Source organism: Tachypleus tridentatus, chromosome 4 (assembly GCF_004210375.1).
Source record: "Tachypleus tridentatus isolate NWPU-2018 chromosome 4, ASM421037v1, whole genome shotgun sequence".
Lineage (NCBI taxonomy): Eukaryota > Metazoa > Arthropoda > Merostomata > Xiphosura > Limulidae > Tachypleus > Tachypleus tridentatus.
This window is the reverse complement of record NC_134828.1, coordinates 49272726-49289060: the sequence shown is the minus strand read 5'-3', so window position 1 is coordinate 49289060 and position 16335 is coordinate 49272726. Positions and strand designations below refer to the sequence as shown.

Below are 16335 nucleotides of genomic sequence, written 5' to 3'. Positions count from 1 at the left end.
GTCACGCACCACACAGTTTCTGGTGACCTAAAATTGTGACTAAACAATTGTCACTGTGGCTAAAAGCAAATTACTTTGTTCAGCCACAGTGACTAAGAGAGTTATTTTTCTAGTGGAAGCTCAGATAAGGTTTCAGATGTAAGATTATATACAGTTAATTGAGTGCTTACAACTTTCGAATCACCAAAGCAATTAATTTACTCATTTAGAAACTTCAATAAAAAAAACACTGAAATGTATGGAAAATTATCTTAAAAAATAACAACTTAGCAACTGTGGTCACAATAGAATTTAATTTGCTTTTTCTTTTTTAAAATAACAAACATTAACAATATACTGTTAATTGTATTAAAGTTCATCAGTTATTACCCACTTTGTTTACGACAAAGGAAATACATGTACATGTATCAATGGACACACTTTCACTATTTTCTAAAGCCTAACTGACAGATTATTGCTTAGTGACTTTTTCATCCAAATTATGAGTCTGATATTAAAACAACAAAGAGTAATGAAGTTCTAAAATTTTAATAAAGATCTCTCTCAAGCTTCCTCTGAACTAAGTGACAATTTTACATAGTCAGAAACCCATAGCCATATAATAAGCCTTAAATGCTGTTAATCAGTTAGGTCCACCAATGTATTTTCGTATTTTGATAACTGCATTCAGTTTTCAATAATTATTTTTCAGATGCAAAGAGTAACATATTCAAAATATAAATTAACCAGTTTACATAATGAGAACCAGTTAAAAAGAGTTTCACAAAATTATACTGAAATCTATTGAGAAATACACTAATATTTCTGCTGTCAACTGAACAGTCTATAACTGACTAAGGTTTGTCATATTCATAAAAAGATGAACATGACATTTCCATAAGTTCTAACATTAACATTTAAACTTGTTTAAACTGTAAATGCTTCACATAATTTAGCTGTTAATAAACTTTTACATGAAAAGATCAACAATGTCAGAATAATCATCTTATGTTTTTAAAAGTAGGAAAATAATAAAAAAATTCTAATATTTATGCAATTGTTTAATAGCACCACTATCAAATGCAAGACAATTACATATCTCTTATTTGATCCTTCGATTACCAATTTAGGTAAAGTTTCTCCAGCATCATTATAATAATTTGCTAAAATCACTTTCTTTTTTGAAACACCACAGAAGTATTATTTAAAACTATCAAGAGAGGTACACACATGTTATGTTGACTATATGTCTGTCTGAAACCTTGATAAAAGAAAAGTTAATAATAATCATTTGTTTTAAATGGATGGAAAGTATTTTATTTAAAGCTGGTTCAACATTGATACAATAGCAACCTGTAAAAATTCTGCTAACTTTTTGATATCATTATGTTCAGTCACACTGGGCACGTGGATGAAAGCAACATTGCTGTTTATGCTCAGTGATGTATAATAAATGAAGTCACACAAATACCTGGAAAAAAATAAATCAAAGTGAGATATTTAAAGGTAATGCAAATTTTATAAATAAGTAGAAGTAAATGAGTTGTTTGATTTCAATAGGACAACTTAATTTAAGTATTTTTGTGAGAAAAAGCTTCACCCAAAACAATATTTAATTGCAGTTTATTTGATGGTAGAAATGCTTTAACATCTTGATAACTGATCATCAACCACTATACACTAACACTCTGAATCTCACAAAATACAATACTTGACCAATGCACAAACCTCTGAACTATAGCAGCACTAACTGCCAAATAAATGTTAGCATCATGTAACACATCATTGATCTGTAGTCAAGTCTGGGATGAGTTAGTGTACGATAAAACCATAAAGCATTAATTTAGAAATTGAAAATACACACTAAAAATGTACAAGTTGCAGAAAGACCCAGTGAAAGAAAAAATTAAGTAAAAGAGAAAAGAGTATAACATTAGCTTAAAAAGCAGGTTTAAAACATCTTTATAAACAAAAATGTTTTAATACAGCCTGTACATACAAGTTGGGAAACTCATGTTGTTCAGAAAAAATGATCCACTGTGGAAATACATTTATGATTTCCTTTTAAGATAAATATTTTTGCCCAAAAAACATAATTTAGACTATTTTCAGTGGACCACTGGCTGCTCTAAATCAATGAATCAGAATTGCCGACTTCAATGATTCAAAAAACTGCAATTTTAGTTCAAAATGAAACCTTTAACTAGCTTGCTTTTGTGGTGGTTGTGAATGTATATATTATTAATTTCTGCTGAATTGCAGTATTATATGAAAGCAACAAAAATGTATTGGAAAGTACTAATAATGCAGTAAATGGTGGAAAAAAAAACTACAATGAGAACATTATGAACATTAATGATAAAACTCTACACAGGTGTTGGCCTTAACTAAAGATATTGATGATGACAAAAAATGTAGAAATGTATATCACATTTCTTAATAAATGCTTTTTTTCATGAGAAATTTACCAAGTTTAAAATCATGTGAAAGTAAATATTTTAATTCTATTGATAAAGCAAGTCACTTAATTACTTTCTGCATTTCAGTACTAAGCAAATAATGTAGACCAGTTATCAGTTATTACTTAATACAGAAAAATAAATTGTAAAAGGAAGCAGAGAGACAAAGGAAATTATATCCAGTTACAACTTAAAGAAAACTATAATTAAAGTACAACCAAAACTTCTATTAACATTTTATCCAGAGAAGTGTCATTAGCTCTATTGTGTACTTCACTACAAAATGATAAACGTTTTTATTTGTTTTGATATTTAAATACAATTATCATCATTTAGTATCATATTTACAATCAAATGCCATGATAAATTTTTGAATTTCCTATAACTGGTACAAAATGTTACCCAATTTGTCCCTACAACAGGTGCTAAAGAAATAAAAATTCTAAAAAATGTCTCCTTAATAATTACTAATCTACTTCCATTGACCAACCACACATACAATTTCTCTTTGTATGTCATTAGAAATCTACAAGTATAAAATGTTCTGAACATTTTAATTAATACATTATCAAAAAATAAAACTGTTTTGAATGTTTATTTTATTTTGAATCACATACTACACAATCTTTGACATTTACTGTTCTTATACTATTGCATTTTTTTTCTGCTAGGTACTTTGTCAATACCTAGGAATACTGCTTGGACACAACTGTTGAGTTTGATAAAATAAGCTTTAATCACTGTATCAGTTTTACCAGATTTTATTTCTAAATTACTGGTTAGTTTGCATAAGAGGGAGAAAGTTTATTAACCAATTCCTAGTATACAAACCAATCATCTCTTTATATTGTTATCTGACAGAAAAATGAAAAACAACTTCTTATAAGTTACCACATCAATAAATCCTAAAAAGTGATCTTTCATAATATGAATATTTTTGTATATTCAAAGCTGTAAAACATACCTCCCAGTATCTTCAGAAATTTCAACTGCAAAATATCCATTCTTAATAACCAGGTCATTCTTCACAGAAGTCATATCAATACAAGATTCTAAGACTTCTGGACCATCTTCCTTACAGCAGTTATTTAATGGAGTATGGCCTTTTATATCAAGTTCAGTGTAATAACCATTACGACCCTTCCGTTCAAGTTGAACAGTATCACGTGTTTTATACACTCCACAATGTATCATCAACTGAAAGATCAGTGACCAAATAATAATTGACAAACTTTTCAAAAAGGATTAAAAGTAACAAAGCAAATTAGATAAAAAATCATTAGGAATAAGCTTTCAGTCACAAATCTTATAAATTTTCCAACAGATAAAAATTGGCTATAAACTCAATGAAGTATTCAAATGAAAATATCAGACAATTATAAATCCATGTAAAAACAAAACAAAAAAACAATCAGCCAAAATCAGAAAAATGCTAAGGGGAAAAGATAATTGGAAGCATATGAGGCTCTGACAATTGGGCTATGATATTCATAAGGTTGAATTGTTGTTGAACTGATATAACCAGAGATTTAGATTTTCTGGGACCATGTAAAAAATGTAATGCCTCAGAAATGGGGTTATATGTCAAGGGTAAATGGAATAGAGCCAATAAGTCATAATAATTTATAAGGTTCCTAACCACATGGAAATTATGTATGTAATGTCAGAACCAAAGATCATATGCAGGATATAGTGGAAGAGAGAAGGACACAGGTATCTCCAGAAAAACTCTCAGGATTTCTGTGGAGATCCTCAACTAGGTGTATGGAAGAAAAATATCATAAGAGATTGGTAAGAGTAAGGTGCATGCAAGAATATTGTGCATGGGTAAGACAGAGAATTTGGGAGCTGTTCCCCAAAGAGGCAATGTTATTAGGAGAGAGCAAACTAATATGAAGTCCATGGGAGATACAACATGCTAATCCCCTTGTTTATCCCTAGAATGGCTCATGAAAGTTCTTTTCACAAATGCAACTAGATGTTGAAATAGTTTGAAATTTGACTTGAAAAATCCTAAGATTATATAGTTTTAGAAAAATATTTAGTTTTGGTTTTGTCAACTATTTATAACAAAACATTCATTATTTAATATGGTTATTCGTACATATACTACTTTCACATCTTTATTTTTCACTTATAATTTCTTTTTGATTTCTTTTTCCAATTCTTTGTCTTTTATTCTTGATGCAGGTATGCCAACCTTTTCCTGCCAACTTCTTCGAGTAGTCTTCTGTAGTTATTATATACCAAAGCTTGTATACAAATTCTTTTGAGTAATGCTTGTACATGCAAACAACACTATCTTGCTTGGACATTTCCACAAGTTAAAGTTCATCACGTTAAATGTATAGAATACTAAAACTTTTAAATATGAATTTTAAAACAAATAATGCATAACTAATTCAAATATAAAGGCCAAAACTAAATGCAAACTACTATATATAAAGTCAGAAACACTTGCCAAGCACTACATATCTCACACTACAGATCCGTGGACTGGTAGAAGTTGCTTCATGCTATAATTGAATAGTGATATTTGCTGTTTCTATTGGTTTAGTTAGGCATGCCGTTCAACTTCTAACTGTCACTTGACAACACACCTTTGACTTTGCAAGTAAGCATGGCTGACCTTAAGCTTAGAAATTTTGGAATGTAAAACCTCCATTGAAAAAAAATTCTTGCAATATTTCCATATAATAATTATGTATGGAGAGTATATTTTCTCACAGTATCTTAAAGTTTAGACTTGTAACCACAAATGGATTATGTGACAACAAAAACTACAGTTTTATTTGCTATTTCAGGCATTTCTTTTTAAAATAGAGAAATAAAATTTAGATAATATGAAGCTTTAATTTATAATATAGTTAATGATAGTAATTTCATTGAAATACACTCATACTAATGTGATGTAATTTAATTTTGAATACAACTCAATAACGACAGAAGAGTTTTTAAAATAGCAATGGTGCTACAGTGTTAATTGAGAAGCAAAGTGATCAGTACAAATTTGAATATCAGGTGACGGAGTAAAATCAAAATGATTTGGGAAGATTGTTCACAAAATAATGAAGGATGAGGTGTATAAGAAATAAGGGAAAGGGATAAAATGTCACAAACCTGATACAAAAAAGTCATAAAGATAGCATTAGGTCTAACAGACTCAATGAGGTATGAATTGGAAAGAAAAGCAGAATGTAGAGGTGGAAAGAAAGACAACTTGAAGTCCTTGTTAGCCTGCACAGAATAATCCCATTATCGAAAATCCTGGGCAATGTCCAGGTACAAAGGCTGTACCATGTAATGTTTGGTCTCCCAGCATATAAAAGCAATAAATCCAATATCAGGTCACAACATCTGAGGCATGAGAAAAAAAAACAACACTGGTTGTTGGTGTAACTCTCGAAGTGGTAATGTTAACTTCAGAATTCCTTGCATAAAAAGGTTCAACAAATTTGTATGAAGAAAATAAGCAACTAGAAAATCTTAATAGAAGAAACAAGCTGAATAAAAGCAAATTGATTTGAAAAACAACCACTTCATAAAGAAACAAAGTTGAACATGAAGCACGTCTGAACCCGAGTGGTACAAATGGGAAGTGATTGTTTTGTAGAGAGTGTAGAGGGGGGTCTCATGCATCACATGAGCAGGTTATGCTCCTATTGGCAAGGAAGTGCTGCATGATGATTTTCATTAGAGAAGTATTGGAATTTTGCTATTCCAATAAGGTAGAGTAGAAAGTTTGTGGCATGCATATTGAAATATTTGCAAATAAGGGGCAGCACTAAACAAGAATAGCTAATTTTGTAAATAAAGGCAAGTACCATACTGGAATCTAACTTTATAGCCTCCAATCATGTTAATTTCATAAATACAAATGAGAAGTTAAACCCACATACCAAACCCTCCAATCACATACGATCTTTCAAATACAACAGTTCTCTTTTATTTTTACTCTTACATTAAACATAATTGATGTAATGAAGAGATTTTACTTTACTGATGGCTATACAACAAGTTTTTAATAGTTTGCTTAAATATTTATTCTAACTCTCACCAAGATTAGCTCAACGAGGTAAGATAATTATATGAACATACTTAAAGCTAAGTTAAAAATAAAAAATAAAATAGTTATAGCACAGTATGTTCTTTGTATCTGTCGTTATTCTTTGTTCTAAACCAAATATTTTAAATAAATAGAAATTAAATACTAACAACAATCCTACCAAAAACAAGGGTTAATTTTTTATCAATACTGACTGCAAAAACATACAAGATTGCATGTAACTACTAAATGTTTTATGATTATTTATTCTTATAAAAAGTAACAAATGTAAAATCAGAAACTTATTAGATTAAATAAGAGATTTTAAAAAAATTTCTCAAGAAGGTATGCATGCAAACATGTTAAGTAACTCAATACTTTGTTTTACCTTAACTTGAGCCATATGCTTGCCAGTGTTTATAGCTTTGTAAGACAGTTTTAGTAGTTTGATATGATTCATAATATACATAAAAAACTGCATTTATTACATATGAAGATAATTCATAACAGAAACCAAACGTCTAGTTAGAAAAACAAAGCTGTTTTAGATGTAGATGACTTCTCTGCAAAAATGTGTCCCCTAGCTTTACTATTCTCACATATTAAATTAAAAAAAAAAAAGGAATAATGCATTAACACTAACAATTCCCTTAACATTAAATGCCTCAATTAGATTCCCTTTACCTCTTTTTCCTCTCCCAAATTCAGATATCTTAACCATTCTTCATATAGCAAGATTTTCATTCCATGCATCATCTTAGAAGCCCTCCTTCTGAACCATTTCCAACGACTCAATGTCCTTTCTAAGGTAAGAAGCCCAAGACTGAACATGATACTCCTATTGTTGCCTAATCAATGACCTATGCAAAGATATTATAACCTCTTTAGACTTGTATATAATGTTTCTGTAAATACAAACTAATACCTGATTTGCCCTACCACTACCAACAGCACACTGTTTGGATGGCTAAAGAAAATCATCAATCAGAACACAAATATTTTTCTTCTATATCACTTTTACAGTTATCCCATGAAAATTATACTTTTTATTCACATTGTGATATCCCATGTGCATTTACAAAAACCAAGCACCACTTGTCATTCATATGCCCAACTCACCCACAATACATTTTATAAGGAAGAGCATCTTCCTCAGAGCAGCAACACCAAAATATTTAATGTCAGCAGCATATTTGAGCAATCTATTGCCCATTCCTATATTATTGATATAAATAAAAAAACAGAAAGGTCCTAAGACTGAGCCCTGAAGTAACCCCCACTTATGGCATTAATCTAGTTTGACTGATCTCTATTCGTAACTCTGCTTTCTTCTCTCCAGCCATTTATCAATTCAGTGAGCCAACCTGTTCTCCAAAAAATAAATTTTCAACAAGCCTTTCATATGGCATCCTATCAAATGCTTTCTGAAAGATCTAGATATGCTAAATCTACATCTTTACTGCCATCTACATAAACAGTAATACCTTTAAAAAAAACAGTAGTAGAAAAGGATGTTCCCCTAGTGAAACTGTGTTATTTAACAAAGTTGTAATTTTTCTATCACTTTGCAAAATATCTTTCATCTGACTTGTAGAGCCTTTTCATACCACTGACATAGGTCTCTAACTATAGGGATAATTTTTATTCCCTCTTCTGGCATCTGTACATTATTCAGGGATAACAGGAAGTGGTCCTAATATTCAAATCTTAACCTTTTAAAACATTTGAAAAAATATCTGGTTCAAGTGATTTACTATTCTTTAAAATTCCCAATTTTTTTAAATACTCTTAGAATTAATATCATCATCTTGTTTAACTTTATTTCCATCTAGTAACTGTTCAGATTAAGGAATATTGCTTAAATCTTCATTAATAAAAAGTGAAAAAAATTTAATAACACTGCTCTTAAAAAATCATCAGATATCAACCCTCTGGTATCATCCCTCAGAGGCTCTTCTCCAATCTTAACATTTTGTTTATACTTATGTATCAAAAGAAATTCTTAGTAGTTTTTTCTACATTTTCATCCAACATTTACTCAGTTTTTTTATTTCCCAATTTCCTGTTTGATCAACTCTTTTAATCTTCCATATTCCTCCAATCTCTTGTCACTATAGTGAATTTGAACTTCTTAGATTAATAATGCTTTTCTTTAATTTTATCCTTTATATCCTTTGTGAGCCAACCTGTATTTTCTACTTGCAGCCACCTTTTTTCTCTATAAGGAATGATCTTGAATATTAAACTTCAAAACTTTTCTACAAATGAACAGTACTTCCAACTATTTCAGTTTCTCAATTCACAATCCACAATTTTAATATATCTTCAAAACCTTTTTTTTTTTTAAACTGTACCCAAAAATCTCTATTTCTTATCTTCTATGCAGCAAAACATTAAATCTAATTGAGCAATTATCACTTGCACCTAGATGTTCCTCAATCCCTATCCTTTCAACCATTCATTAGTATTTAGCAATAAGTCTAAAATAATGTTTTCAGTTAGCTTCTTGGTTAATTGATGAAGAAAGCTATCCTGAACAGTTTCTAAAAAACCTGTCTACCTCATGTTTGACTCTAGTATTTTTTAATCTATATACCTTCAATTAAAATCTTCCATAATTAAAACCTCATTGGCAGTTGAACTCTTCATTCTCTGTACAATTTATTAATTTCACCTGGTGTTCTGTAATAAATTCCAACTACAAGCATCTTTTCCTCTTATAACAACTAACATAAGCACAAATAGATTCAACCTTATTACTCTTCGCTTTGACATCCTCAACTTGAATAGGCTGTCACTTACATTTTACATATAAAGCCACCCTATTCCTATTGAACTTATAAAGCTGTATTTCAAAGAAATTCTTTTCATCAAATGTCTATATTAGGCCAGATTTCAGTTATTCCAATTATATAAATATCCTACAATCTAATCAGTGTTCCAAAGTTAGCCCCTTTTACTTATTTTTGGTCAAACTACTTTTGTATATAGTTCCTACACTATACACCTTATCACATCTTGACTTTACTTCATTATTCTGATCCTCTTCATTTCCTAATTCTAGTCTAAAGTTGCCCTCCACTTGAGTTAATAGCATTTGCAAATAAACCAGTTTTATCTAATTTACACATAAACCATCCTTTTTTTCCATTGAACTAATGCCATGAGTCTAATCAAATCTTTCTTACATATTAAACTAAGCTCAGTATTCAGTCCCAGTAGCCTATTTACTGTGAATTTTCAATTATTTTAGCAGTATCCCTAACAGAATTAAGTTATTATGGCCCTTCTCTTTGATTGCCTTTATTAATGTCTTATGCTTAACAGTTAGTTCCTCTACTCTACCTTTTCCTACATCATTAATCTCTGTGTGCACTACAAAGACTATATCTAATAGTACCCTTTACTATATCACTTGCTCTGTCACTTATATCCTCCACTCCTGCCCCTGGATAGCATAATCTCTTATCTTCTTATTTTCTCCACAGATTATCTTATCCATGAGATGTACTAAAATTTTTCTATAACAACGTTTTTCATTCCCACCCCTATTTGTTCTTTATGTTATCTTTTCCTGATCATTTTCAGCTTCATCTACACAAGCCAAAGACTGAAATCTGTCCTTTGCTGGAATCTCCTCTTTGTAATTAAATCTGTCACCACTAACCCTATTATTACTGCTTCTAACCTCCCAAAGGTCACCACACTAGCTAAATATTCATCACTATAAAATTAAACAAAAACAGTTGTTAGGAGTTGAAGGATGTTTAGGATAAATGATTCTAATTTTGTGTTAAATCTGCTGACATTCTAGAAAGATAACAAAGATAATTTAGATTTTTTTTTTTGTAGTGGTTAAAAGGTCAATCAAGTGGACTGAACCTTGTACAGTGTTAGGGTAAAGAAAATAGCAGATAAAAGGTAAAGTTTTATTTAAAATATGTTTATATTAATCAGGAAGTTTTATACATTAAATAAATGAAATTTGAATAACATTACATGAAACAAGTATTCTTATTGTTGATATGAAAATCACTTTCCATTCAGACTAGTCAGAGCGAAAGTAAATTCAGAGACATAATTTATTTTATACTTATGACATATTTGCAATGTTTACTAAAAGCTTACCAAATTTTGTGATATCACACTAAGAAGTAAACTGATAATTATAGTATTTAAGTAAAATTCAGTTCTTCTCTATTGATTCAAAATGTTGACCCTTTGCATATTGGGATAAATATACACAAGGATAGAGGTACGATGGCATGAAATGACAACAGAAATTATACTAAAAACTCACTATCCCACAGAGTCAGAAACTAACCATTAAGTTCTGTAATTTGTGTTCACATTCCTACAAGTTTTTGTTTAGAATACACTACAAATTTCCAATTTTCAGATGTTCTGCTCCACACACCCCCAAGTGAATTTCCTATGCCTGTCCTCCCAGATCCCCTAGCTATTTGTTTGTGCACCTGTGCAGTGCAAGACTGTGTGCTGCATTTTCACCCACCACTCATTGAACTTTACTGAGTTTCCCGATATACATTAAACTTATATATTCAAAATTTTTTCACGTAATGAAATTATATTTAAAACATAGCATTAACTAATTTGATAATTACAAAAAATTTCATAAAAGGAAGTTATAATTCAGTTTTAATATGTGCAAGTTTTGTAGTAATGACACAAGATTTCAAATTATTATAACTTCAAAGGAGTCAAATGAAAAAAAAGATAAAAAATCACAGTAAATTACCTTAGGCTGGTACTGCTGCCAAAGCTGAGGAACTATTTCTTGAACATCACTGTATGCAACAGGAATCTCCCTTACAATTAGATTTACCCCCTCAATTCCAATCCTCCCAAGTTCTTTGACAGCATGCCAGCTTGGGTTGACATCATAACAGCGGAAGGGTCCAAAACCTAAATATAAATATATGGGAAAAGATACATTGTATGGTAAACATTAAAAATGATGCAAAATAACACACAGAGAGACTAGAACGATTTATTTTGTGTGGATTAAAAAAAAATCATTGATATTAACCAGAAACAGAAATTTGTGTTCATGAGATTTCAACCATTCAGAAGTGTAGAATGTCTCCGAGTAACAACTGACACATTGATTATGTCTCATTGTGTATGTGCGATATTATAATAAGCTATAAAAAGTATAAATATAGTACTGATGCAATGACTGGTTGCAGTTTATTTGTTTCTACATTTAGATTTAACACAGAATAAAATTACATAAACTATTCTAACGTTCCTTAGTTATCATAATCATACTACAACTAGTTTTACTTCATTAACACTAAGGTTAATATTGATTATGCCAAAGGCTTGTGAAAAAAAAAAAGCCTGAAATTTGTGATAAAAAGCTTGTAAACTGCAAATATTTCTTTCCTATATTCATCTGAATATATCAGTTTTGGATTCAAAGTGGGGTGCATGTTCTATGTTCTCTATCCTAAACGTCACTGCCAAAGAGTACTTTTGTTCAATACTGAAACTTGAATGAATAACAAAAGAAAAAATACTCTCTGATATGCTATTTATATACAGAGTATAATACATTAAATTAAATGTCAAAAGCTGAAAAGACATTAGAAACCAATAAGCCTAATATTTGTGATAAAAATTATGTAAACTGCAAATGTGATTTTTTTCATACTTCTTTTAAATTTGTTCATTTTGGATTACTTCTTGTACATTTCAGAACATCTGATACAAATGGTACACACTAAAAGGTTTTTAAATCTTTATGAAGTTATAAGATTTTTTTCCTCTAAAATTAAATGTGCCCTTACATGTGAGATTATGTACATTACACATTTATGTGCTTTTGGTACAGTTTTTATTACTTACAGGTAAAACCACAAGGGTCAGGAAGTATCTCTTGCTCTTTTTTTTTTTTACTCTGATTTCATCAGGAACTCAATGACCATTTTAATCTTAATATCATCTTTAAATGGTAATTTTTTACATAAGTGTCAAAATGCATATCTTTAACATTAAAAATAAAATAACTACATACAAATTTTTATAAAGTACAAAGGTGAAAACAGAGAAATATTAGTAACCTATTTAGTACACAAATTTACTTAGCCCCAACTAAGATTTGTTTGAAACAAACTAATTTATTCTACTTTAGTGTTTAATTGTTTTTGTGGAACTAAATTCCAAATTAATTGGAATGTATAAAAAAAACATTAAACTATAGAAACTTGATAAGTATATAGTTAACAGAGAGCAATGATTTTGTTAGTCTACCAAGTATACATGTAAACTTGTGTGTAATATTGTAGATCCCACAGAGGTTTGGATAATTTTTGAAAAACAATTTCCAAAAAGGATTTTTTTTTTTTTTTCAAAACACTCAATGCTTAATGTTACTTTATATCTAAGGATATAATATTTTAGTTTAGGTTACTTGAAAACTTTAGAGTTTATACTATAATGAATATTATAATAAAAAAAAATTTATTTGTTAATATTTCTACTGCTAAAATATCTAGAAATATTCATTTGTTATCAAAGTCAGTACTAATTAAGTATCAAAGTGTGTGTATAAACAAACTATCTTACAGATCATTCTGAGATACATACAGTCTAACAGTTTATAAAATGTCATTCCATAAAAACAGTCATGAGCACTTTTACCAACATTTTATGTTTTGCTTGTAACATGCTAAACATGCAATGATCGCAGTTACTCATAGGAAAAGCAAAACCAGCATGAGTTCATATGTTCTGATGATGTGTAATTGAAGAATAAAATATAATAAACTCTAGAAGTTCAAATGTTTTCAATATGATAACAGTTACTAATTCAAACTCATAACTGAGTAAAATGGACTGAAGCAGCAAAATTTCAAATACCATTACTGAACTACAAGAAATCTCTCTTGCTGTCTCTCGTGGATGCAGGAGGCAGCTTGTAGTATCCATCTTGTGTTGTTAAGAAATTATATGATGGATAATAACAACTTTTAAAGTCTGATATTCAAATTAATTATGTTCAAAATACAAAAAAGAAACAAAAACAATATATAAATTAGAATGACAAACTTCATAACTGCAGATAAAACTAAACCCTACTGGAGCTAAACAAATCTGATGACAGATTAGTAACCTACTAAATAATATACAAAAAGAATAATAGTCAATAGTTTAAATAAGAAATTACTGTTACATTTTCAGAATTAAAAAGGTACTGAGTTCTGAAATGCTAAACACTTTTTCTTGTCAGGTGTGCTTTCATGCTGTCAACAATCATGTGATTATAAATACTGATTGTGTTCAACACAATGAAAAGCTTGCATCAACTTGCTAATACTCCATTATCCCACCTTTCTGTGATTTATTGAACATGCATTAATAGAATTTAATAAAGTATTGCTATCCTGTCATCACTCAGATAAATTAATAGTAGTCATGATGAAAACCACACACCTCTTGGCTGTGGAAAGGTGGGTGGAAATGTATTTCAGAGGCAAGTACTTGTTTGAAATTAATCATAATTCTAAGAATGAAAAATCAAACCAGGTATACTTAGCTGTGAAATACAAAAAAGATAGAATATCCATAATGAAACAGACAAGAAAGCAGGAAGTTAGTAGAATAGTGTCATAGAAGAATTAACTAGAGTGGAATTTTAAAATGTTTTATTTAATGTGATTCAAGGCAGTTTTTTGGCATAAATATGATCCACAAAAATTTTGAGTTGGTTTCATTTTAGTTGACTTTGTTCCTTTGTTGTTCTTGTTTAGATAGTATTTGGTTGGTTGGTTTGGTGTTTTACAACAAAAAGCAGCCAGGCTATCTGTGCCAAACATCCGATAAAAGGTTAAAATTAAAGTAAATTAAGGAAAAACAAAACAAAGTTTGAAAAAAAACATAAATAGCATTGAAACCAATGTTTACATCTAGTCCACAGCAGTAAGAAAAAAACTACAGTAATACAAGTTGTAAAGGACTTTCCATAGCATAATTGTAATTATCATGATTTGCCAGGAAGACTGACAAGTTCAAAAACCACCATCAGTCACCTGGAGTTAGCATTTCAAGTCCTGGTCGAGTTATATGATGTTATGGCTAATTTCAGAAAGTGAAGTAATAAAAGTTTTAAAAGACTTGTAGCAAAATTTTAATAATAACCCACCAGGATGACTAATGGGGAGCTCAAACAGCAGTGTTAGTCACCTGAAGTTTGCCTTTCCAGTTCTGGTTTCGAGTTATTTGACGTTACAGCCATTTTCTAATTTCAAATTAAACTAGATGGACTAATTCTAAAAAGGGAATCACATTACAAAAACGTCTAATGTATAAATTTAAAACACTTAAATGACATTAAAAAGATTAATGGCCTTTAAAAAATTAAAAACTTTATTAAGGTGAACAGTGTCACCATCACCAATAACACTGACTAATGTTATGGACAAACCTTGGAACAGAACATGTTTAAAATGGTGTAGTTGTTGAGAGTTGTAATGATGGCAACAAAGTAAAATGTGGCTTATAGTGATCTGAGTGTTACATAGACTACACACTGGTGCATAAGGTTCAGATAAAAGAAAACAATGAGTTAAAAAACTGTGACCAATGCGTAGTTGCATTGGTTACAACTTCCTCCTTCCAATCCTTATGGAAGCAAGACAGCCAAAGTCCAATATAGGATTTTATTCGGAAAAGCTTGTTTTCGCGTTGCTCACTCCAAGTCGACTGCTAGCTGGCACAGAGCCAGGCCTCGAATACAGGACCATAGTTCATGTATGGAATAGGCATAGTGGTGATAGTGCCAGAGCAGATAAATTTAGCTGCCGTGTCTGCATGCTTGTTCCCGCAAATACCAACGTGGCCTGGTATCCAGAAAAACTGGATAGAAGTAGATGTTAATGAGAAATGGGCCAGTCAGTTTTAAATATCAGTGAAAACAGGGTGTGAACCAACGTGAAGCGATTCCAGGACCAGTAGAGAATTAAGCGAGTCAGTATAAATAGTGCAGTTGGAGTACTGCTTAGTTTCAATATGATCCAGGGCAAGAGAAATGGCATACAGTTCAGCAGTGAACAGAGAAGCTGTAGAGGGGATTCTGCACACAACCACTAAACAGCAACAATGGACGTAAGTGTTTCCTGCCTTATCAATTCTTAATGACAGAAGTAACATGAGTAAAATTTGAAAAAATAAAAAGGTATATACCATTAATCATATCCAGAAAAAGGTTGAAAGGTGGAAAAGTTTCCTTGACCAGTGAAGTAGAACATAAAGAAAACCCAGGTGGGGTAAAAAGTTGGTCAAATTCATCTTCCTGGTCATTCTCAATTGGAGGAGAAGACCTTGTATGTATAAGGAAAGTTACATTATCCTCAAAAGTCAATGAGCCTCCATAAGCATTGCAGAAATTTGTGTTTGTAACTTCATCATTTTCGCAGAACAAATTCCATGTTACTGTCACTTAAGAATTCATTATAATATCCAATGCTTCTGAAATAAAATCTTAGAACAAAACTTCAGTTTTTACTCAAAACCAGTACAAGGGCAATTTTTATATGATGTCATCATGCACACATTTCAGCTAAATACATAAATCTTAAATGGAATTAGCTCAAGGTTAGTGACATGCAAGTCTCCTAGGCAGATGTATAAGGAATATAGCTATTCTGCTTGATGAGGTAAAGTATTATCTAGGAGTATACAAATTCAGGAACTCAACTGTCTAGGAAATAACAAAAATACAAAATTTAAAAAAAGACTAAATCCATTTAAAAATATATCAAGCCAGAAGAAATGTCTTCAAAATTTGGGGTAATTAACAAATTCTGTATTTTAGACAATGATGACAAA

At 30.5% G+C, this 16335-nt stretch overlaps 1 protein-coding gene across 5 annotated transcripts in view; it reads right to left on the bottom strand.

Annotated features, from left to right (window-relative positions):
- Positions 1 to 274: 274 nt before the first annotated feature.
- LOC143249087 (pyroglutamyl-peptidase 1) overlaps positions 275 to 16335 on the bottom strand; it is a 95236-nt gene continuing 79175 nt past the window's right edge. For all 5 annotated transcript variants that reach the window (XM_076498327.1, XM_076498325.1, XM_076498326.1 and 2 more), the window contains 3 exons: positions 11243 to 11409; positions 3403 to 3635; positions 275 to 1450 (listed from right to left, as the gene is read on the bottom strand). In XM_076498327.1, the coding sequence (XP_076354442.1) occupies positions 1300 to 1450; positions 3403 to 3635; positions 11243 to 11409 (551 nt within the window). In that variant the 3' untranslated portion in view covers positions 275 to 1299. The remainder of the gene's footprint in view (positions 1451 to 3402; positions 3636 to 11242; positions 11410 to 16335) is intronic.